At 50.8% G+C, this 23,887-nt stretch overlaps 1 protein-coding gene across 1 annotated transcript in view; it reads right to left on the bottom strand.

The window, feature by feature from the left end:
• LOC135245645 (semaphorin-3A-like) overlaps positions 1-22,631 on the bottom strand; it is a 50,058-nt gene extending 27,427 nt beyond the window's left edge. Inside the window, exons 1-3 of the mRNA XM_064318818.1 lie at positions 22,008-22,631; positions 3,738-3,898; positions 1,418-1,480 (exon numbers count right to left, since the gene is read on the bottom strand). Of these exons, the coding sequence (XP_064174888.1) occupies positions 1,418-1,480; positions 3,738-3,898; positions 22,008-22,122 (339 nt within the window). The 5' untranslated portion in view covers positions 22,123-22,631. The remainder of the gene's footprint in view (positions 1-1,417; positions 1,481-3,737; positions 3,899-22,007) is intronic.
• Positions 22,632-23,887: the final 1,256 nt, after the last annotated feature.

The raw sequence follows: 23,887 nt of genomic DNA, 5'->3' as shown, positions 1-23,887 counted from the left end.
TACATTACATTACATTACATTACAGGCATTTAGCAGACGCTCTTATCCAGAGCGACTTACACAACTTTTCTACATAGCATTTTACATTGTATCCATTTATACAGCTGGATATATACTGAAGCAATGCAGGTTAAGTACCTTGGCTCAAGGGTACAACGGCAGTGTCCTTACCCGGGAATCGAACCTGCGACCTTTCGGTTACGAGCCCAGTTCCTTACCCACTGTGCTGCACTCCGTTCCTATTTCCGTAAATAGCCGTTTTGATGGGCTCCTCCCATGACCCGCGCGGGAACCCGGCGGGCGCTAGCCTCTCCCGCTAACTCCCGAGTACCACAGGAAGAGCCGGACCGCGCTGGGCCTCGGCCCGGCTAGGATCGACGTTTAAACTGTGCTGCTCCAGAAATCGCGGGGGCGTTTTTTTTTATTTTTTACGAGCGTCTGAGAGACAGGCCCCGGGGGGGGGCCCCGAACGGCCCTCCGGCCGCAGCTCTGACGGGGCCACGGGCGCATCGGGCACGCCTGGGCCCCGCGCGCCGAAGCCTGCTCCTCGTTTAAGGAGTCGGGGCCAGGAACTCGCGCAGCGTTAGCGCGCGGCGTTAGCGCGCGGCGTTAGCGCGCGACGTTTGCGCAGGCGACCGTCGTAATTAAAGCGCCGAGAAGCGACTTTTTTAAAAACAAAACGCGGAACCCGCCCGTCCGATTTTTCCCCGGGGGAGAAACGGAAGAGGCGAAACGTCTTCGCGTGACCCGCGTCGAGCGAGATCGGATGGAAACCGAAAAAGAGTTCAAACGGGCCAGCGTTCCCCCCCGGGGAGGGGAGGGGAGGGGTGTACGGACGCCGGTGCCGCGCGAAGCGGGCCGCTAAACGTGCTAAACGTGCTAAACGTGCTAAGCGTTTGAGATCGACTCGGCGCTGAGGGCCATGCTCTGAGAGTGAAGCAATTTTCATATACCAATACAGATGAGCATTACATTACATTACATACATAATAGGGTTTTAACTAAATTAATAGTACTGGTGAGAACTGTAAGTGGGTGTCAGTGTTGCAGGGTTGGGGAAGGGGGTGGGGCAATTATATATATATATATTATAAATAAACTTCATATTTTTTTATTCTATATTCATTGAAACCTTGTTCCATGCCTATGAACGCGGGAATTGAAGGGCATTTTAACTAAATTAATAGTACTGGTGAGAACTGTGAGTGGCTGTCAGTGTTGCAGGGCTGGGGAAGGGGGTTGGGTAATTATATATATATATATATATAATAAATAAACTTCATATTTTTTAATTCTATATTTATTGAACCCTTGTTCCATGCCTATGATCGCGGGAATTGAAGGACATATGTCGAAAAACACCATCAGTTAGTTCACTCGTTCACGAGTCCACAAATTCATCCATTCGTCGACTTACCAAGATGTCCTTCCCAGCCCACTTGCACTCGTCTCTCTTCGCGGGAGCAGGAGGCCACGCGATCTGCACCAATCCAAAAAGCAAAAAAACAACTTCAACAGTCCTCGTCGAGAATTTAATTCCCGGGGCAAAGCGGCGATAAATCACAGATAACACCTAACGGTAACAATGCATTCCATTAAATATTAAAGGTGTTAAAATGTCCTGCAAAAGTGTGGCACTTTGGATCACAAGATGATTTTTTTTCCCATTTCTCGTGCACAAAAAACACCATATTTACTTCGTTTCAGTGATAAGGCTCATCCAGTTAAAAATGAGACAATGCGTATCTTTCCCAATCACAATCTGTTGCAGGATAATACATTATGAACCGTTTTCTTTTTCCTTTGCAAACAGGGTGTACGCCCAAAGTAAGCATCAGAGAAGAATGGTGCACACTACTGAACTACCAGTCAGAGAGTGTGTATGTGTGTGTGTGTCTGTGTATGTGTGTGTGTGTGTGTGCGTGCATGCATGCGTGTGTGTGTGCATGTGTGCGTGTATGTGAGCGTTTGTGTGTGTGTGTGTGTGCGTGCACGTGTGTGTGTGCATGTGTGTATGTGTGTGTGTTTGTGTGTGTGTGTGTGTATGTGTGTGTGCGTGCAAGTGTGTGTGTGCGTGTGTATGAGTGTGTGTTTGTGTGTGTGTGTGTGTATGTGTGTGTGCGTAAGTGTGTGTGCACGTGCATGTGTGTGTGCGTGCGTGCATGTGTGTGTGTGTGTATGTGTGTGTGTGCGCGTGTATGTGTGTGAGTATGTGTGTGTGTGTGTGCGTGCATGCGTGTGTGTGAGTTTGTGTGTGTGGTTGTGTGCGTGTGTGTGCCTTTGTGCGTGTGAGTGCGTGTGTGTGCATGCGTGTGAGTGTGTGTGTGTATGTCTGTGTGTGCATGTGTGCGCGCGTGTGTGCGTAAAAATGTGTGTGTGTGCGTTTGTGTCTGTGTGTGCACGTGCATGTGTGTGTGCGTGCGTGCGTGCGTGCGTGTGTGTGTGTGTGTGTGTGAGTGTGTGCGTCTGCTTAGTAGGGGGGTAACTCAGTCATTTGTGCTCGCATTGTTCCAGTTTTCCCATTCTTGCTCCGACAGGTATATATAGCCAGTGCGTGACACGCACAGTATCACTATCTGTCTATCTGTTCCAGCTGTGAGGGTCCTGAGTCTGCTCCACCTTTAACTATTCATTGGCTGCATTGCCGTGGAAACGCGGTTCCCGGGGCGACCAGGCCTAGCCGCTCGGCGGCGCGGATACCGGCCGCGGGAGACCGCTTCCTGTCTTCCCGCCTCGTTTCCGTGGCGATCCGCATTATCCTTCCCGAGACGGACGGCTTGTCGAGTCGCAGGGGTCCCGCCCCTCCGGCCTTTCATTCTGATAGTCTCTCGCGCACCTCGGGGATTTCGGGACAAATGGCTGAATTTGGGGAACCGGCGACCCGACCTCAGAACCCGGGCTGTGCGTCAGTAAACCGGCTGGGCCCGCTTTCCCTCCCTCCCTCTCTCTCTCTCTCTCTCTCTCTCTTTCCGCCTCGCGCCTCTTCTTCGGTACGTTCACACGCCACATGGCGTGTTTTTTTTCTCACACGCGCGGATTCTCTTCCTGTCCCCGATTCGGCCGAGCCTGTCCGCGATGCCCGCCGAACGAGCGGAAGGACGCCCCTTAAACCAACCGGCTAAAGGGTTTGTTTTTAAATGTTCAACCTCAGGACACTCCCCCCCTCCTTAAAGCAGTTTTGGCCAGCTGTCCCCAACCCTGCTCCTGGAGATCTACCATCGTGTAGGTTTTCATTTCAACCCTAATTTGACACACCTGATTCATTACATTACATTACAGGCATTTAGCAGACGCTCTTATCCAGTGCAACGTACAACAAGTGCATCAGTTCAAGGTGCAGAGGTGCAGAAAAAACACACTAGAGTGAAGTAAAGATCGTAGTGCCAGAAGTGATTCTACTAATTAGCAGCTCAGTGAGATCTCTAGCTGTTGAATGAGCCGTGCTCGGTCAGAGTTGGAGTGAAAACCTGCAGGACGGTAGATCTCCAGGAACAGCGTCGGGAACCGCTGTTCTTCAAACAGTGCATTTCAGTGTACGTGTTAAAGCATGATTAAACAGTCTAGAAAACAACCAGGGTTCCAGTTAGATCACAGTTCGCACTGTGCTGTGCATGTTGACACTGTGCAGGTTCAGTGTAAGATGCAGAACACTGAATTGCTGCTCTCATTAAAATGCCTCCACTATTTATCCAGGCGAACACCATTGAGACAGACCTGTTTATCAAAGGCCGGCCTACCTGCATGTTGTCCTTGTTGATGTTGACCAGGTTGAAGGAGAAGATGTGGTCCTGGGCTCCCACCAGGAGCCTGCCCTTCTCCTCGTCCAGCAGGAAGGTGTGATAGCTGGAGCTGTTCGCCAGGCCGTTAAAGGTGACCAGATTGTTCGAGTCCAGCATCTCTGCGACAGGAAAGAGAGCAAAGATTTAAAAATAAAAGTAAAAGTAAACATTTTTCACTCTGAAAATACTGCACCGTGAAAATGTGACAGAAAGGAGGGCCAGAGAAACCACCCTGCCAGGGATTAACCCTTAACCCAGGACATGGCTACGCATTAGCATTAGCATTAATGCTAATAATGCTCCGTTAGCATTAGTGTCATTAGCGTGTGCCGTGACTCAGGACAGCACGCGTGACACTACCTCTGTAGAGCAGAGCCTGCTAGCCACATTGAGCTACAGGAGAGCAGAGAGTGCTGCAGGGTAGCGGTACAGGAGAGCAATACAGGTGAGCAGTACAGGAGAGCAGAGAGCAGCACAGGAGAGCAGTACAGGAGAGCAGTGAGCGGTACAGGAGAGCGTACAGGAGAGCGTACAGGAGAGCGTACAGGAGAGTGTACAGGAGAGTGTACAGGAGAGCGTACAGGAGACTGTATAGGAGAGCGGTACAGGAGAGCGCTACAGGAGAGTGGTACAGGAGAGCGTACAGGGGAGCGGTACAGGAGAGTGGTACAGGAGAGCGTACAGGGGAGCGGTACAGGAGAGCGGTACAGGAGAGCGGTACAGGAGAGCGTACAGGAGAGTGTACAGGAGAGCGTACAGGAGAGCGGTACAGGAGAAGATACAGGAGAGCGGTACAGGAGAGTGGTACAGGAGAGCGTACAGGGGAGCAGTACAGGAGAGCGTACAGGAGAGCGGTACAGGAGAGCGTACAGCTCCCATCTATCGAGGTCACAGTTACGAGTACTAAGACCTGAAATGCTCACTGTGTTGACCTGTGTCTAAACTGCAACGCGAACAGCTATGAGCGCATGTATTTCTTGACTTTTAAAGGAAATGTGAACAGGGTTTCGGTGGCTTAAAAACACGAAAAGCCTTCATTTTATAGCACCTGCCACGTCTCGACAAAAGTTAAACGTGAACGGTTAATGATTTCCACCCTCCGTGATTCGTGAACCGTTCGCGGTGCAAAAATTCCGCGCGTCCCTTTATTCTTCCGAGTTTACCGGGCGTGCCGCACGTCTGATGCCAATCAAAGGAAAAAAGCCTTCATCCTGAACAATGGCCGCTCCTTTCCATCGCTCTTCACGAAACAATCCGTCCTCTCCCGCTTTGTCACAACACCGTCTAACCCGTTTTTTTTTTCAAACGGCGCACGGAGCTGTCGAGCGAGGCGTAAAAACAGCTCAAATGCGATCGCCAGACGCGCAGGGAGGCCTTCTGAGCGCGCTCCCAACCGTGTAATTACTGTACTAATACTCTAGCTTATTACTAATACTCTAGCTTATTCTTCTGCCTAGTTTGGCTTTGCAGATGTTAGACCAGGATAGTGTTCATTGTTCTCGGCTAGAAATAGCTGTACAAAATAAGTAATTGTACCTTACTGAACCCGTGGTCAGCAGTTGTCTACGATCGTGAAAATGCACTTTTGTACGTCGCTTTGGATAAAAGCGTCTGCCAGATGAATGTAATGTAATGTAATGTAATTAGCCAAATCCTTCGCGTGCAATCAAATGTCCCGGATACCCATTTTCTTTCAGTCTCCCTCAGTGACGGACTGAGAAGCCGTTCCTGTATTTAATTCTCAAATCCCCCAAATCCAGGACTATTCCTACAAAGGACAAAGATGTTCCACTCAAATACTAGCGGGAGGTACGGGTTGGGGGGGGCGCTTTAAGTTTAAGACTAGAAAAATGAAGCCCTCGGTGGATTTAGATTAGTTCGGGAAATTTTTTTCGAGGCGCTACAGGGTCTGAGGAGCACGCCTTGAAACAAACCCTGAGACTGAAGGTAAACTCAGCTGTAATGATACGGCATCGCGTCAGACAAGTCGCAGTTCATTACGCAAACTTACGCTCATCTGATAAAGATGAAGAATTAATTAAAAAACTATATTATCTATTTGAAGGAGAATGACATGAGTATTCTGCTACTTGCTTATGCGAAGTGTCCTCAGCGTTACTACTGTACTACTGGGAGCTGAACGGAAAAGGTTTAATTTTAGGGTGACAGTGCTCGAGTGGGAAATATTTTTAAATAATAACAATCGTCTGGGTGGTAAGAATAAGGGAGATCACAGCTGGTGTCCTGTGGAGGAGGGTAAAAATAACAGATGGGACAGAGGGACAGGAGCTTAAATTGGTGTTTAGGATCAGGGACCATCCAGACGAAGGAGGGGGGGGGGGGCGGTCTCATGTTTAAAAGCACATTGGCGCAGTGCACCTTGTCTTGGGCTCGGACCTGACAGACTGCACTGCCCCAGTGGTCAGTCGTACTCGCCTGATTGGCTCTCCGGCCTTTGGGCGAGACACTTTAACGCTTCACGGTGCCAGATCACAAACATGCAATTAGAATGTTCCTAACTGAACACGAGATTCCGAGAATCTGACTACCTTCAAACGCAGACTAAAGACTCGTCTCTTCAGGCTGCACCTCTCCCCACCCCTCCCCAGCCTACAGTTTAGCTCAATGTACCTAGTTAGGCTAATACGGTCACATTAGTTTTTATTTGGCAGGATTGTTTTTGTCTGATTCTGATTAGGCAAATGTGATTTCAGTGCTAGTTTTGTACTTGGCAGGATTGTTTGTTTGCTGAACAGGTTACTCTACAGGGTTGGAGTCCTGATCTATGTGGTCACTTCTGGCACTACGATCTTTATTTAACTCTAGTATGTTTCTTTTGCACCTCTGCACCTTGAACTAATGCACTTGTTGTACGTCGCTCTGGATAAGAGCGTCTGCTAAATGCCTGTATTGTAATGTAATGTAATGCTGATGTCACAATCACTACTGGGTAAACTGACAGCAGTGGAGTTCTAGAACACTGACTTGGAATTTTGAAAAAATTCCAAATAACCTGCTCTTCATGGCGGGCACGGCACCAGGGAGGAATGAACGGCGCAGCCGGGAGGGCGCTGCCAACCCGAGCCAAGGCCAGCGCGGGCGAGTCGACCTTGGGCGCGGCGGGCCAAGAGGAGCGCAAACACTAGGCTGCCGACCGGGCCCCCGAAGGCTCGGGCATCGTCGGAGTTTATGTTCACTGCTGCCACTCAGAACGACTTCAACCGGCAGGGGCCGATATTACCACCGTCTTTTTCGACGGGTACGATTACCGTCTTAGTAGGATGGAGTGTGGCACAGTGGGTAAGGAACTGGGCTTGTAACCGAAAGGTCGCCGGTTCGATTCCCGGGTAAGGACACTGCCGTTGTACCCTTGAGCAAGGTACTTAACCTGCATTGCTTCAGTATATATCCAGCTGTATAAATGGATACAATGTAAAATGCTATTTAAAAAGTTGTGTAAGTCGCTCTGGATAAGAGCGTCTGCTAAATGCCTGTAATGTAATGTAATGTCTTGTCGCTAGACTTGTGCCCAGCAGGGTTTACGCGAGACTTGGAGAGGAGTACGAGGAAGTGAGAAACCCAAAGCTGCTGGTGGAGCTCAGACACGGATATCCACCGCGCGCTGCGCTCACAGAGTATCCTCTGCGGCGTGCTGCGGTGCTGAGATTTATGGGATTGATGTGCGATCGCGACTCCGGGAGAACCTCGCACGACGGCCCTTTTAACCCGCCATCTTGCTTCCACGCTCAGCGCAGAGAGCAGCCACACACAGGCTACAGCCAGACCTCGGTCCTAAGCCAGAACAATAGCATACGTCTACAACAGCCATACACACACACACACCTATGCACGCACATACACACACACACACACACACACATACACATCCACATACAGACACACACACACACACACACACACACAGACACATGAACACACACACACACACACATGCACCTATGCACGCACACACACACACACACACACACACACACACATACATACACATCCACATACAGACACACACAGACACACACACACACGAACACACACACACGAACACACACATACGCACAGACACACACACACACGCACACCTTCCAGCAAAAACATGAGGATGCAATTAGGCAAACTCTAATGTGAAATAGCCAAGGTTAGCGAAGAAAAGGCCTGCGAATCAGTCAGAACTCCGCGCATTGTTTCCCCTTCAGTTTCCACAGGTACAGCACAATGGCCCTCTTATTCCGCACATTTATTTATAGCCGCCCAAATGCAGAAATAATTCTTTCCAGCCCCGCGGCTGGAGACGGACTGCGTCGTGCCGAGCAGCGGTTCCCGAACTGTGCGCTGCAACCTGCCGGCGTTGAGAGACACGGCGGGTCGCCTGAATCCACGTGGTAAAAATAACCTAAACACGCTATGAGCGCCAAACACGCCTTCCATCAAAACTCCCCACCGGTCAACTTAAACACACTGCATCGGTTACAAATACTGCAGTGGACGTGCCGTTGTTTTGACGTATGCTAAAAACCATTTCACATTTGAACACTGAGCGCAATGACCCTGGAGCCATGACTGCATGTGGCAGCCATCTTTGTAACTGCTGCAATAGAGACTGAGAGACTCCTCGTTTAGCTAGAGGTAGCTAGCGCCTCCTATTCTACAGGGACTAAAAGACTCATCATTTAGCCGGAGGTAGCTAGCGCCTCCTATTCTACAGGGACTAGAAGGCTCATCATTTAGCCGGAGGTAGCTAGCGCCACCTATTCTATAGAGACAGAGAGACTCCTCGTTTAGCCAGAGGTAGCTAGCGCCTCCTAGTCTATAGAGACTGAGAGACTCCTCGTTTAGCCAGAGGTAGCTAGCGCCACCTATTCTATAGAGACAGAGAGACTCCTCGTTTAGCCAGAGGTAGCTAGCGCCTCCTAGTCTATAGAGACTGAGAGACTCCTTGTTTAGCTAGAGGTAGCTAGCGCCTCCTAGTCTATAGAGACTGAGAGACTCCCCGTTTAGCTAGAGGTAGCTAGCGCCACCTATTCTATAGAGACCGAGAGACTCCTCGTTCAGCCAGAGGTAGCTAGCGCCTCCTAGTCTATAGAGACCAAGAGACTCCTCGTTTAGCCAGAGATAGCTGGCGCCTCCTAGTCTATAGAGACTGAGAGACTCCCCGTTTAGCTAGAGGTAGCTAGCGCCTCCTAGTCTATAGAGACTGAGAGACTCCTCGTTTAGCCAGAGGTAGCTAGCGCCTCCTAGTCTATAGAGACTGAGAGAATCCTCGTTTAGCCAGAGGTAGCTAGCGCCTCCTAGTCTATAGAGACTGAGAGACTCCTCGTTTAGCCAGAGGTAGCTAGTACCTCCTAGTCTATAGAGACTGAGACTGGTATTGCTAGTGCAGCCGATGTCTAACTATACAGGTTTATCTAATGGCCTTTTAATAAGCAGTGTTGCCCTCTCTGTCCGATAAGAGCCCTGTTTATCCAGGCCAAGGAAATGAATACTAAGTACCTCAACAAATTTTGATTAACCTTCCAGAACTCAACAAACGTAGGGAGCCTGGGAGGTCTGACAGGGTGTCAAAGGCTTGTACGTGTGTGCGTCCAATTCTCCTTCCTCCGTTTTGTTTGTTCATCTGTTTATTTTCATCTTTTATTTTCCCTCTTTTCGTCTCAGTAGACGGCGGCAGGCCTGATGAATTTTTCAGCGGACTCAGAGGCGTGCCGGGCGGAAGTGCGTTTGTGTGTCAGCGCTCCGGAGGACAAGCTCCGAGCGGCTGAAGACTTTACCATCGCAGGGCAGAGCAGGAGCGTGCGGTCAGGGCAGGCAAAGCGCCGGGACAGAGAACGCCCAGAGGAAAGCTGACGGAAAGGTCCGGAACTTCTCCGCCTTTATAAGTGCGGTGTTCTATCCAGTGTCCTCCAAACCAAATATCCCACTGCACGGTGTCCTCCAAACCAAATATCCCACTGCACACTGTCCTCCAAACCAAATATCCCACTGCACAGTGTCCACCAAACCAAATATCTCACTGCACAGTGTCCTCCAAACCAAATATCCCACTGCACACTGTCCTCCAAACCAAATATCCCACTGCACAGTGTCCTCCAAACCAAATATCTCACTGCACAGGGTCCTCCAAACCAAATATCCCACTGCACACTGTCCTCCAAACCAAATATCTCACTGCACAGTGTCCTCCAAACCAAATATCCCACTGCAGTGTCCTCCAAACCAAATATCCCACTGCACGGTGTCCTCCAAACCAAATATCCCACTGCACAGTGTCCTCCAAACCAAATATCCCACTGCAGTGTCTTCCAAACCAAATATCTCACTGCACAGTGTCTTCCAAACCAAATATCCCACGGCACATTTACTCGGTTTATGTGACCAAGCATAATGTATGCTGCACAGAAACTGGTTGTAAAAATAAAGATTAACAATCGCACACAATTGAATCATTTATTTTTGGCGGATGTTCCCAAGGTTGTGTGAATATTTTTTTCACACAGAGAGTGGTCAATGTGTGGAATAGCTTGCCTGGACATGTAGTGGAGGCAGAAACACTGGGGGGTATTCAAGGCGCGGCTTGATACAATGTTGGATACTATCTAGCTTTTAGGTAAACTAAGCATTAAGTACAGTTTAGTGGTAGGAACAGACGAGCAGCGTTGGGCTGAATGGCCTGTTCTCGTCTTATGTTATGTTATGTTATGTTATGTTATGTTATGTTAAGGTTGGCGGTCCCTACTTTCCCTATCCTGACTGTGCGTCCCTGGAGAAGGGAAACATTGTCAGAGTACTGGACTCGCTGCAGCCAAGCGGGTCTGGAGTCCTGGGTCCTGGAGTACCCCTCCGTGTGCTGGTTTTCGTTCCAACCACAACTGCAATCCCTGAACCGTAAAGTTAACACTGTGCAGGTTCGGCCCATTATCATTTGCTTTTGTCTTTGAGTTCTTCGGTATCTAATGGTTAGTTTTAGAACCCAGGTGTTCACACTTTCACCAATTAGGACCCCATTAATTCACCTCAGTCGTTAATTTTATCAGATCAAAAAATGTAGCTCTCTTTATGTTTCTCCCCTATTCGTTTGCAGTGCGGTACAATGCGATGTGACGTGCGTATAGCTATTTCTGACATACAGTAATATGGTTGAAGTGTGTAAATAATCCCAAAATAATAGTGTAATTAAGAAAAATGAACAGCTTAGATTGCGACTGTAGTTTGACCGAAAAACTGTGTAAACCGGGGTCCCCCAGGATCAAGTCTGAGCATCACTGCAGCAGCACATCCAGCACCTAGGCCCTGGGCTGGGGCTCACAGGTTTGAATCCCACGAGGGGTATAATTAGGTTAGGAGCTTTACCTCATTTGTGCTGATAAGTATCCACCCGGATTATCAACAGCAAGCTGCACGGCAGTCTAGAAAAGCGCTGCCAGGAAGATAAACCGACCCGTTAGAACTTTAAGACCCTCGTATGTACACAGCGGATTGGTGCCCAAATTCAGGGCTAAAGGTATTTGGATCGCTTTGTTGAAAAACATGCATGGGTGCTGCAGGTGGCCTAGGATACGTGACATCGCATACTTGCTTCTGGGAAATTCTGTTTTTCCCCAAAAAGATCAAAAGCTGGCGACCGTTTTCTTTCAACTCCACAGGCTGTCTTTAATTGTCTGCGAGGGCGTCCTTAGAAGTCAGGAGAAACCGTAAAACAAAAGGCCAGGGAGGGGGTGCGGAGTGGGGGTGGGGCGTTAAAGCCGGGGGTCTTCCGAACTGACTCCTCGCACGGATAATTCCAGAAACCCTCGCAGAAGTGCTCAGTGGGGGGGCGATGACCGCACCTGCCAATAGGAGCCCTCAGAAGTAAATACAAACCATGGAGAGGGTCGTACGCCGGATTTAAGGTAATCCTGGATTCCCGGCCGCTGGCCTGAGACTGAAGGCTCTTAGTCTGGTGCCAAGTGAATGGGGGTGGGGGGGTGGGGGGAGGGTATATATCTGTTCAGCAAATCCAATTCAATGCATTCAGCTCCGCGAGTGTCCAACAGCACAACCCAACAGTACAACCCAACAGCACAACCCAACAGGACGACCCAAATACCGATGTGTACGAAACAAGCGGAAAGGACCTGCTTGGGCAGCCCAGCAGCAAATGTTTTGAAGGAGTTTTGAAGTGAAACTGTTTCAGAATGTGTGTGTCATCCACAGGGCTGCAGCGTGAAGGCTCCAGGCCCTGGGTAAAATTATATTATTATACTATTCCTGGTTCCAGTCACAATAATATTTACCAGAAGTTCACAGACCATTGCCCTCCCCCCCCTTCCACCAGAGCCCAGGACAACATATGCGGTTGCCCCCCTCCTGTCCTCCCCCCCCGCTGACTATAGCCTTGGTAATCCACCCTAAGGCCTGCAGTGGAAAATCTGATAAATCAAAATTTAATGACGAATTATGAAGGTGTATGCCTAAGTTTATGAATGTTCTGATCTTACGCGGAAACCTACGTCGTCACACCGTAAACTGGGTTTCGCACATCTGTTTGAAATGTGCCTTCCGAGAGACAAAAACAAAATCGCTTTACAGCATGTGTCGAACATCGCGGACATCCTGTTTTATCAAAGGAACAACATTAGAGGGCAGAGCGCCAAATCTCCTTCAAAATGACACAGAGCTCACATTCCAACGAAGGGGTCGTGGCGATTTGGAGAGAATCCGTTCCGCTGAGGGGCGTCTGACCCGCTCAGACGCGTTTCCGGTGCTGTCGCGCGTACGCCTGTGCGCGAAGGGGCGCAGAGGGTCGGACACGCCCGCAACGGCAGACGGGAAATTCGCTCACAGTTTCAGACGCGAGAATCCTAAAAAAAAGAACGGAGCTCCACCCGGCTAAAAACGATTGTCCGGGCATCGTTGCCCGGACGACGCCGAGCCGCGGTTCGCGTCCGGGTTCCCTTCCGGTCCGAGGGTGAAATCTGTACCGACGCCGCGCGCCGAACGCAGCCCGGTTAACCTTCGAGAGCGCGGCCGTCTCCGCCGGCGACGTCCGTCCTGCGATCCCCCCCGCGTCGGCCGACGGGCCGCGAGGCACGACGAACGCGGACGCGGACGATGCTCCGGCGAGACGGCTGACGTGAAAAACGGAACGCGGCGAGCGCGCGCCCCGGTGCATCCTGGTTAATGAGGCCGAGCTCAGACGTACCATAGCACGCGGTGAGTATTCACAGCAACATGTGTTATACAAATACTAATACAAAATTGTACAGATTATATATATATATTTTTTTTTTTTTTTTGCTGCAATACAGAATTTCTGAGGCATCGTGCAGAATTTAGTTTTTTCTTCCCCCAAAATATGTTGAAACCGACCAGTTAATTGCACTGAATCTCCACTTAACATCACCGGTTAGCCGCAGGAGCGGTTCTAAACATCACTCAGATCGTGTGATGTCAGCGTGAGAGGCTAAAAACTGGACTGCTTGGTGCTGGTGCTGGTCTTCTGTTCATTTTTTTCTTTCTTTTTCCTTTACTAGTGCATTTTCAATTATTTTATTGTTTTATTGCCTGTCATGTGACTGAAGGCAAACGAATGTCTCTTTTTCGGGTGAATGAAGAAAGCACCTACAGCATGTGTCTAATTTGAACGCTCCTCTCAGACACACAATGTTCGGCAATGGGGCCGGGGTCGTTAATCAGTATAAACGGAAGAGGGGGGGCCCCGCCTTTTGCCCTGAGCTTGCCGGAGTGAGCGAAGATGATGGACGGGCCGCCCCGACGGTTTGCGTAACCGGTGACGAGGTGCGGAGAGGGAGGCCCGGCGCAGGTCCTCCGACCCCGACAGGTCGTCGGCTCGACGACGGGCCGCCACTTCGCCCGACGGTCACGGAGCGATGCTGCTACTGATAGGAGCCCAGACGCCTTCCCGCTCTCTCCTCTCTCTCCCTCATGCTCTCTCTCCCTCTCTCTCTCACACACACTCTTTCTCTCTGTCACCCCATCTTTCTTTTTGACATATTTCAGCATGTCACTCCTCGCCTTAATTTGTGGAGGTTTTTTGGTTTAACTCTTTGTTTTAAGATGTTTGTTGGTGATACAATGTTCTGAAAAGAATAATACAGCAACTCAATTTTCCTGGGTCTCACAAGTCATTTTATCTCCTTCTGTTCCCTTCCACCTGACTCTCTCTCCCTTTTCCTCTTTCTCACTCACTCACTCTCTCTCCCTTTTCATCTTTCTCACTCACTCACTCTCCCTTTTCCTCTCTCACTCACTCACTCTCTCTCCTTTTCCCTTTCTCACTCACTCACTCTCCCTTTTCCTCTCTCACTCACTCTCTCTCCCTTTTCATCTTTCTCACTCACTCACTCTCTCTCCCTTTTCCCTTTCTCACTCACTCACTCTCTCTCCCTTTTCCCTTTTTCACTCACTCTCTCCCCCTTTTCCCTTTCTCACTCTCTCTCTCCCTTTTCATTTCTCACTCATTCTCTCTCTCTAACTTTTCTGCTTTCTCACTCACTCACTCTCTCACCCTTTTCCCTTTCTCCCTCTTACTCTCTCTGTATCTCCCTTTCTGTTACATTGTGCAGATTTGGTCTATCACAACGGTGACAGCCTGGTGCAGTGCATTATGGGGTTAGGGGAGCCAGAATCAGCCATGTTCTGTCTCTGTTAGTTATTCACCACCTGAAGCCCTGCTTTAAGCCCCTGTTTCAGAGTATTCTTCTCTTTCTTCCTCACCCATTACACACGGCCACTCGGTAATGCAGTTTTCTCATTGGGAATTAGCCGTTTTTGTTCTTTGACAAAAGCAAAGAACTTACATAATCCTGGAGACAAACCTGATGTGTATGGAGACCAAGGCTTCTGTGTATGAACTTTCCATTAGATATCTCCGTAAGTGCTTTAAAAGCCTGTCTGTGCTGAGCCCTGGTTTATTCAACTGTTAACACCACGAGATGGATTCAGTGGATAATGAATGACTTCGCTGTTACTCAAACTATGCTGAATGTACACCTATAACAACAGAAAGTACTATGCTGAATGTACACCTATAACAAGAGAAACTACTACACTAAATGTTCACCAAAAATAACAGAAACTACTATGCTGAATGTTTACCTATAACAAGAGAAACTACTACACTAAATGTTCACCAAAAATAACAGAAACTACTATGCTGAATGTTTACCTATAACAAGAGAAACTACTACACTAAACGTTCACCAAAAATAACAGAAACTACTATGCTGAATGTACACCTATAACAAGAGAAACTACTACACTAAACGTTCACCAAAAATAACAGAAACTACTATGCTGAATGTTTACCTATAAGAAGTGAATCCGTATGACTGTACCCACTGCAGCCCTCTGCAGCAGAATTCCAAACCCTGGCTTCCCAACGGCTGGGGACTTCACACGGTCCCTCCGACCGCTTCCCAAACGCGCTGGCCCTCCCTCAGAGAGAAAGAGCGCCCGGCTGAGGGAGTTTTGCTGCCTCGCCGCCCCCCCTCCCCGGGCTGGGCCGGGCCGGGCCGGGCCGGGAACTACCAAAGGCACGAATCCCAGGCATTCTCCCCTCCTAAAAGCCGTTTAAATACGGCAGAGACGGGCTGAGGATCCCGGCTAATTATGGCAGAGACACGGTGAGTATCCTGGCTAATTATGGCAGAGACACAGAGAGGATCCCGGCTAATTATGGTAGAGACACAGTGATTATCCCGGCTAATTATGGCAGAGACACAGTGAGGATCCCGGCTAATTATGGCAGAGACACAGAGATTATCCCGGTTAATTATGGCAGAGACATGGTGATTATCCCGGCTAATTATGGCAGAGACATGGTGATTATCCCGGTTAATTATGGCAGAGACATGGTGATTATCCCGGCTAATTATGTTAGAGACACGGTGATTATCCCGGTTAATTATGGCAGAGACACAGAGAGGATCCCGGCTAATTATGGTAGAGACACGGTGATTATCCCGACTAATTATGGCAGGGACACGGTGAGGATCCCGGCTAATTATGGCAGAGACACAGAGAGGATCCCAGCTAATTATGGCAGAGACACGGTGAGGATCCCGGCTAATTATGGCAGCGACACGGTGAGGATCCCGGCTAATTTTGTTAGCGACACAGTGATTATCCCGGCTAATTATGGCAGAGACACGGTGATTATCCCGGCTAATTATGGCAGAGACACAGAGAGGATCCCAGCTAATTATGGTAGAGACACAGAGAGGATCCCGGCTAATTATGGCAGGGACACAGAGAGGATCCCAACTAATTATGGCAGAGACACATGATTATCCCGGCTAATTGTGGCAGAGACATGGTGATTATCCCAGTTAATTCCCCAGATATTCCCTCCTCCTTCCTCCTGTTCTCTCATTTCTCATCTATTAATTGCATTTTGTTGCTCTGTACTTGTGACATGTGCAATGACAATAAAGTTGAATCTAATCTAATCTAATCTAATTATGGCAGAGACATGGTGATTATCCCGGCTAATCACGGCAGAGACACGGTGAGGATCCCGGCTAATCACGGCAGAGACACGGGCAGCAAGGTGACGGGCGCTGGGAGATGGGGATTCAGACTGAAAGCGCTCAGTCCGTTTCTATTCTAAGGGCCATCTGGAGTCCTGGATGAGCAGGCTTACCATACGCACGTAGCCAACACCCTCCTCCTTAACCACACCGACAGCACGGCACAAATAAAGCTCACGCAAACCGTCACCCAGTCTCTCAACTATGTAGAAACCATGATTCGGTTAAGAATCACAGAGTGAGATTACATAGTTCTCTTTTGAAAACCGTACCATCGTTATTGATCATTTCAAATTAAGCAGCGAGACGGTCAATTCCATTTCAGTTCAGTTGGTTCAGTAAAGCATTTGACATTTACGGAAATGAAGCGGGAAAAAAATCCTCATTGAATATTATAGGCTTTCTGAATTGAATTTCAATGAAATTGACTGAATTGAAATGGAATTGACTCCAACCTTGGAAGACCTACTTAACAGCCATTACATTCATCTCGTTTTCTTGATTAAATGATCTAAATGAAGAGAGGATAATTCAGCCTCACTGCTTCTGATACAATGCTCTTCATCCTTAACTCTTTCAAGAGTAGGTTTTCTGGAATGTTTTTTCCTAAATTCCAAGTCAGTGTTCTAGAACTCCACTGCTTTAAACCAGCAGTGATTGTGACATCAGCGTTAGAATGTTCACTTAAGAACGTTCTAATCACACATTTGTGATCTCACTCCATCAAGGGATGAAGAGAAAACATGCTTGTGTGAGGGGGTAAATTGACAGCTAATCAGCTAATTGACAGCTAATCAGCTCCTTGCACGGTCAGTTTCACCGCAAACCGACCCCGTTATAAGACCACTGGCGGACCCAGGAGATTAATCTGGGGGTGCACCGGATTTAGCATCTTACGACAAGACAAACGTAAGTGTATTTTTGACCACACCCTGGGTTCCACGGTGCAGCGGGCCCGATTCTGAAATCGGAAAGGGAGCCACACCTGAGGGAAACCCCCCTCCCCCCTCCACCCCGGACGGGTCCTCAAGCCAGCGGCGAAACACGATCCCCGAGAACGTCTCGTTTTAAAGAAGGGGCGAACAGGACCCGCTCAAAGCGCTGAAGGCTGTACTTAGGGAGCGCGGCCCCGCTGCTTTTTCCGAGAACGGCTCCCTCCGAGGAGACGACGGTGACGGGGGCGAACATCGTTTCGGGGGGGGGGGGGGGGGGGTGCGCGGTCGGGCCGCCGCCTTGCAATTACCCCACATCCGCCTCCTTCGCTGGAATTCGTCCAATCGGGAGTCCCAGAGAGGGAGCAGGCCTATTATGGCGGCGTCAGACGCAGACGGTGCGGCTCAGCGGTCTGGGCGCCCGGGGTGTCTATTTCGAAAGATTCACAGCGGAACGACCGCGGCTCGCAGTTGCTTTCGCGGGCCCACCCTTTGCGAATAGATGCTATTTTGTTTCGGAAGTGTAATAAAGCGTACGTGGATTGCAATTACCCTGTTGTTAAATGGCACGTTAAAGTTCTGATCTGAGCTATGTCGGGGCGACGTAGCTCAGGAGGTAAGACTGGTAGTCGGAGGGTTGCCGGTTCAAACCCCACCCTGGGCATGTCAAAGTGTCCTTGAGCAAGACACCTAACCCCTAACTGCTCTGGCGAATGAGAGGCATCAATTGTAAAGCGTTTTGGATAAAAGCGCTATATAAATGCAGTCCATTTACCATTTACCATATTTTCGCTGACAGATCCCATATCCTACAGACATGTACACGCACGGTTCGCCCTCAAGGGGTCAGCGTTCCCCGTACTGAACACCTACGCAAACCTGGTAAACCGTGACAAAAGTTGCAGCGTCGCAGTGAAAACCGGGGCAGATAGATCACGGTTTAAAGCTTCGGGCAAAGCTGAACTAGTTTATCACGCGTTTCACTTGCTTTCCCTTAGCAACCATTTTCAGCCTGAAGAAAATGTATCTGGTTTACAACATTGTATCTGGTTTAAATGCCACTATGCTGACACCAAACACGCTGTCCCTTTAGCGAATGTGTTTCATTATAAAAGACTACACACACACACACACACACACAACACACGACATATAGGACTGACGCACCTGCAACAGGCCAATGCTAAGAGACACCGCCCACACACACACACAGGCTGAAACTGCAGGGCACTCGCGCTCCACACAATCACGCGGCACAGGGTCTGTGCAGACTGTGCTCCTCTCTCTGGGACAGGCTCTGTGCAGACTGCGCTCCTCTCTCTGGGACAGGCTCTGTGCAGACTGCGCTCCTCTCTCTGGGACAGGCTCTGTGCAGACTGCGCTCCTCTCTCTGGGACAGGCTCTGTGCAGACTGCGCTCCTCTCTCTGGGACAGGCTCTGTGCAGACTGCGCTCCTCTCTCTGGGACAGGCTCTGGAGACTGCGCCTCCTCTGGACAACTGCGACTGCCTCTCTCTCTGGGACAGGCTCTGTGCAGACTGCGCTCCTCTCTCTGGGACAGGCCCTGTGCAGACTGCGCTCCTCTCTCTGGGACAGGCTCTGTCACTGTGTCCTCTCTCGGCAGGCTCTGTGCAAGCGCTCCTCTCTCTGGGACAGGCTCTGTGCAGACTGTGCTCCTCTCTCTGGGACAGGCTGCGACTGTGCTCTCTCTCGGGACAGCCTGTGCAGACTGGCTCCTCTCTGGGACAGGCTCTATGCAACTGCGCTCCTCTCTCTGGGGACAGCTGCCTCCTCTCTTGGGCTTGCAGACTGCGCTCCTCTCTCTGGGACAGGCCTGTGCAAGGCCTCTTTGACAGGCTGGTGCAGACTGCGCTCCTCTCTCTGGGACAGTGCCCTGTGCAGACTGCGCTCCTGTCTCACTCACAGTAATTACACGGCCGAGCCCACAGAACCAAGCCACGCCAGGGCCGTCCCGCTGGAGGCTGCTCTCCGCCTCGGGGCTTCCGACGCCCTGATGGCGGCGCGGGGTGTGGGGGGGGGGGGCATGCTCTCCGACAGCCATCAGGAAGGGCCCCGGGGGCCCCGACACCTGTGGGACTTCTCACCTGCGCTCCCCATAATTTACTGCCCCCCCCCCCCCCGCCCCCCCCGGGTGGCCATTTGTTAGAGCCCCCCGCTCTCCTACCGACACGTCCAAACGGCTGGAACAGGCGCGTTTGTCTCTGGGTCAGAGCCCCCTCCGGCGCGCGTGCCGTCGGAAAGCGTGCCGACCCCCTCTTTCACAGGTCACCGTTTATTCAGCACTGACCCTCCCCTCCCCCCCCGTCCCCCCCCCTCCCCCTCTCATTCTCCATCTTCAAAAGGTTTCTTTTCTTTATAGCACATACAAACATAAAGCAAACGTGTTATTCAGCCCCCACGCTATCCGTATGTAAAATACCGGTTCAAGAAACGTTACTTGCTTGTTCGATCGACGTCGATGTCAACGCCTGCGATGCTTTGACTTCATTTCTTTATGCACGCGGTATAATTAAAAATATTTGTACACATACGATCAAAAATGAAAGCCAGCTACGTGCGAAAATATTTGGACAGCTGCGATAAAGCATTGCGTTCTTTTTTGAACTGCGGACGAGATGTATTTGTGTTAGGAAAGGGACAGTGGGGTATCGGAGCGTGTCCCGGCGACAGAGCGGAGAAGCGGCGTCGTGCTAACTCCGCTTGGAGCACGCGCTGTGTGGAAGGGGAGGGGCAGGGTAGGGGAGGTTTTACGGGATCGGGCTGAGATAGGCACGCGGCATCCGGGGCCAGCCCCGGGGAGAGACGGCGCAACGAGGAGGAGCGGAACCCTCGCCCTGAACGCCGAGCGTCTGGCTGAACACTGAACGTCTGGCTAAACACCGAGTGTCTGGCTAAACACCGAGCGTTAGGACAAACACCGAGCATTAGGCTGAACACCGAGCGTCTGGGTGAACACCAAGCGTTAGGCTGAACACCGAGCATCTGGCTGAACACTGAGCATTAGGCTGAATACCAAGCATCTGGCTGAAGCCCGAGCATTAGGCTAAACACTGAGCGTTAGGCTGAACACCGAGCGTCTGGCTGAACACCGAGTGTCTGGCTGAACACCCAGCGTTAGGCTGAACACTGAGCGTTAGGCTAAACACCGAGCGTTAGGCTGAACACTGAGCGTTAGGCTAAACACCGAGCGTTAGGCTGAAACCCGAGCGTTAGACTGAACACAGAGCGTCTGGTTGAACACAGAGCGTTAGGCTGAACACTGAGCGTTAGGCTGAACACCGAGCGTCTGGCTGAACACCGAGCGCGTGCAGTCCCGCTCCCGCTGACGCTTAAAGCCTTGAACATGTGGAGCTGATCTGCGCGGTAAACACCGCGGCCCGTTCTCGCTCCCTCCACGGACCCCCCCCCCCCCCCCCCCCCTCCCTTTACGAAAACACCCCGGCAAAACGCTCGTCCGTCAGCCGCGCTCTCCCCGTCGCCGTCGACCCCAAACAGACGTTCCCGCGCGTGCGAGCGGCGCTCGCCGCCGGGGGGACGGCGAGCGCGCGGGGCGAAGAGCGGCGCTCGGATTCGAGAAAAGGTCAAAACAAGAAGAAGCGAGACGACGAACCGGGACGGGGCTGAAACGATCCCACGGGACGTCAGCGGGCCAGAAAAAAAGAGCGCAAGCGTTCGCAATCGGAGAAGGAGTACCAGCCGCTTCATCGCAACAAAACGATCTTCAACCACCGCCGTTAAGGGCGGCAGCGTAGCACAGTGGGTAAGGAACTGGGCTTGTAACCAAAAGGTCGCAGGTTCGATTCCCGGGTAAGGACACTGCCGTTGTACCCTTGAGCAAGCTACTTAACCTGCATGGCTTCAGTATATATCCAGCTGTATAAATGGATACGATGTAAAATGCTATGTAAAAAAGTTGTGTAAGTCGCTCTGGATAAGAGCGTCTGCTAAATGCCTGTAATGTAATGTAATTAAGGGTCAAAATGAAAACCCGTTGACATTTTATCCCTGTTGGCTCACCGCAGTGTCAGTAAAGACGTAAACTCAAAAGAGCCCTACTTTTATAGTTGCTTTATAGCACCGCATCAACACAAAAACTAAAAAGAAAGTTTAACGGCGTCCATAAATACATTTTCAAAAAAAAAAAAACCTCATTCGCTAAAAAGATCCTCATCTTTCAAACTCTCTGAAGAGCACATGTAGAAAGCCGGATTCTAACCGACGTCAAAGATGAAAGTTTGGCACGGCTTTAACTTTAGAAAGAACCAAATGTTGAGGCTGTACATCCAGAGAATTGCACGGTGCGCGTTTGCTTTAATAAGAGAGATCGGCAGATAGGAAGTTCGGAGACGCTGACGCTCAGGAATTTAAATTCACGGCATACAAAGATGCCAAGCCTCGGAGTGCTCAAGTCATCAAGCACTTTTTTACTTATACTCATTTAGAAACAGTACACTCACAGAAGGATAGTGAAATTAGTACCAGGGCCAGTGATATCTCAGCATCGATTTAACCACAGCCTTCAAATCGACAACACGTGCGATAAAACAACAGCAATAATACGAACAGCAGGCACTGCTCATGTGGCACTGCAGGATTACAAAGCACATCCGAAACCTCCTTGAAACACTGTCAAAACACAAGCGGACAAAAAAACAACGGGACTGGATTTGTTTTCGCGGAAGGAAGCGGAGATGTTGAAAAGGCAGCCGAGGCGCAGGAGCGCGGGTGACTTACCCGTGTACGAGAGCTTGAGTCGGGGAACGTTGCCCCTGGGCTCCGGATAGCCCGGGGTCGCGGACGACGCGGCCCCGCAGGAGAGCAGCAGTACAATCCCCAGGAGGTAGTCCATGTCCTTCAGCGCGCTCGTCCAGCGGTGCTTCCCCCCCCCCCCCAAAAAAAAAAAAAAAAAGAAAAAGCCGTCGATGAAGAAGAAGAAGAAGGTGGACGACCCTGGCTGGAACCTGCGGGCGAACGGCGGCCGACTCGAGTCAGCGTCGGCGGCGAGGCGAGTCCCGCGGGGAGGAGGGGAAAAAGGGGGGGTCTCCGGTGCTGGGCTCACATCTCTCCTAAAATTCAGGGGGGAGGGGGGGATCCCCAGCGAAACTTCAGTCCACGGTGCGAGACGCTCGGGGGTGGGGTTAGGGTTAGGGTTAGGGGGTCCGGAGGCTTCCGCACGCGAGAGGGGGTGAGAGAGAGAGAGACAGAGAGAGAGAGAGAGAGAGAGAGGAGAGGAAACCCAGCCTGACCTACTGCTAGCCTGACCCTGCTTCTCTTCACACCGAGAGCCGCGTGCTGCTCTGCCTTCCTCCCGCGAGCGCTGGCGGCGACTGATCCCGTCCGCGACTGTAGCCAGACTGAGCACCGCTACAGGGGGAGGGAGAGAGAGCAGCTGAGAGAGGGGGAGGGAGGGAGGGAGGGAGGAAGGGAGGGAGGGAGAGAGAGAGAGAGGCAGAGGCAGAGAAATGACAGATCTCCTGGGAAGGCTTTTCTCCGGCTACTCTTTAATTCTTTGCTCTTTTTTTTCATTCACAACCCCCCTGCGCGGACGCAGGCGCGCGAGTAAGTATTTCGGTTTGAGAGCGCGTGTGCCTTTCCGTGCGACAGTGAGAACGCACACGAGCCTGCGTTCGAATGTTTGCTCGTGTGAGTCGGTGCACGTGTGAGCAGGGGTGTAGAAGGTGGCAGTGTAGAGGGTGTAGAAGATAAGGAAGGTGGAGAAGGTGAGGGCACAGATGGTGGGGGTTTACAGGATGAGAGCTTAGAGGGTGTAGGGGGTGGATTTGGGGTGGAGGGGCTGTAGAAGACCTAAATGGTAGAGATGACTTCTATACCCTCCAAACCCCACCCTCCACCAGCCTCTCCACCACCTCTATAATCTACACCCTCTAAACCGCTCCTCCACCCTCTCCACCACCTCTATAATCTACACCCTCTAATCCGCTCCTCCACCCTCTCCACCACCTCTATAATCTACACCCTCTAAACCGCTCCTCCACCCTCTCCACCACCTCTATAATCTACACCCTCTAAACCGCTCCTCCACCCTCTCCACCACCTCTATAATCTACACCCTCTAAACCACTCCTCCACCCTCCCACCTCTAACACACCCTCTAAACTCCTCCACCCTCCACCCTCTATACACCCAAACCCCCACCCTCTCCACCACCCATCGTTTCCACCCTCCAAACCCCACCCTCTCCACCACCTCTATCATTACACCCTAAACCCACCCACTCCACCTCTATCTGTCACCCTCTAACCCACCCACTCTCCACCACCTCTATCATCTACACCCTCTAAACCCCACCCCCACCCTCTCTACCTCATCTATGTTCTACACCCTCTATACCCACCTCCACACTCTCCACCACATCTATGTTCTACACCCTCTAAACCCCACCCCACCCTCTCCACCACCCATAGTTTCCACCCTCCAAACCCCACCCTCTCCACCACCTATCATATACACCCTCCAAACCCCACCCACTCCACCACCTACCTTGTACACCCTCTAAACCCACCCCCACCTCTCCACCACCTCAATCATCTACACCCTCTAAACCCCACCCCCACCCTCTCTACCTCTCATTTCTACACCCTATACCCACCCCC

Source organism: Anguilla rostrata, chromosome 19, assembly GCF_018555375.3.
Source record: "Anguilla rostrata isolate EN2019 chromosome 19, ASM1855537v3, whole genome shotgun sequence".
In the NCBI taxonomy this organism is placed as follows: Eukaryota; Metazoa; Chordata; class Actinopteri; order Anguilliformes; family Anguillidae; genus Anguilla; species Anguilla rostrata.
This window is presented reverse-complemented; position numbering and strand designations above follow the sequence as displayed.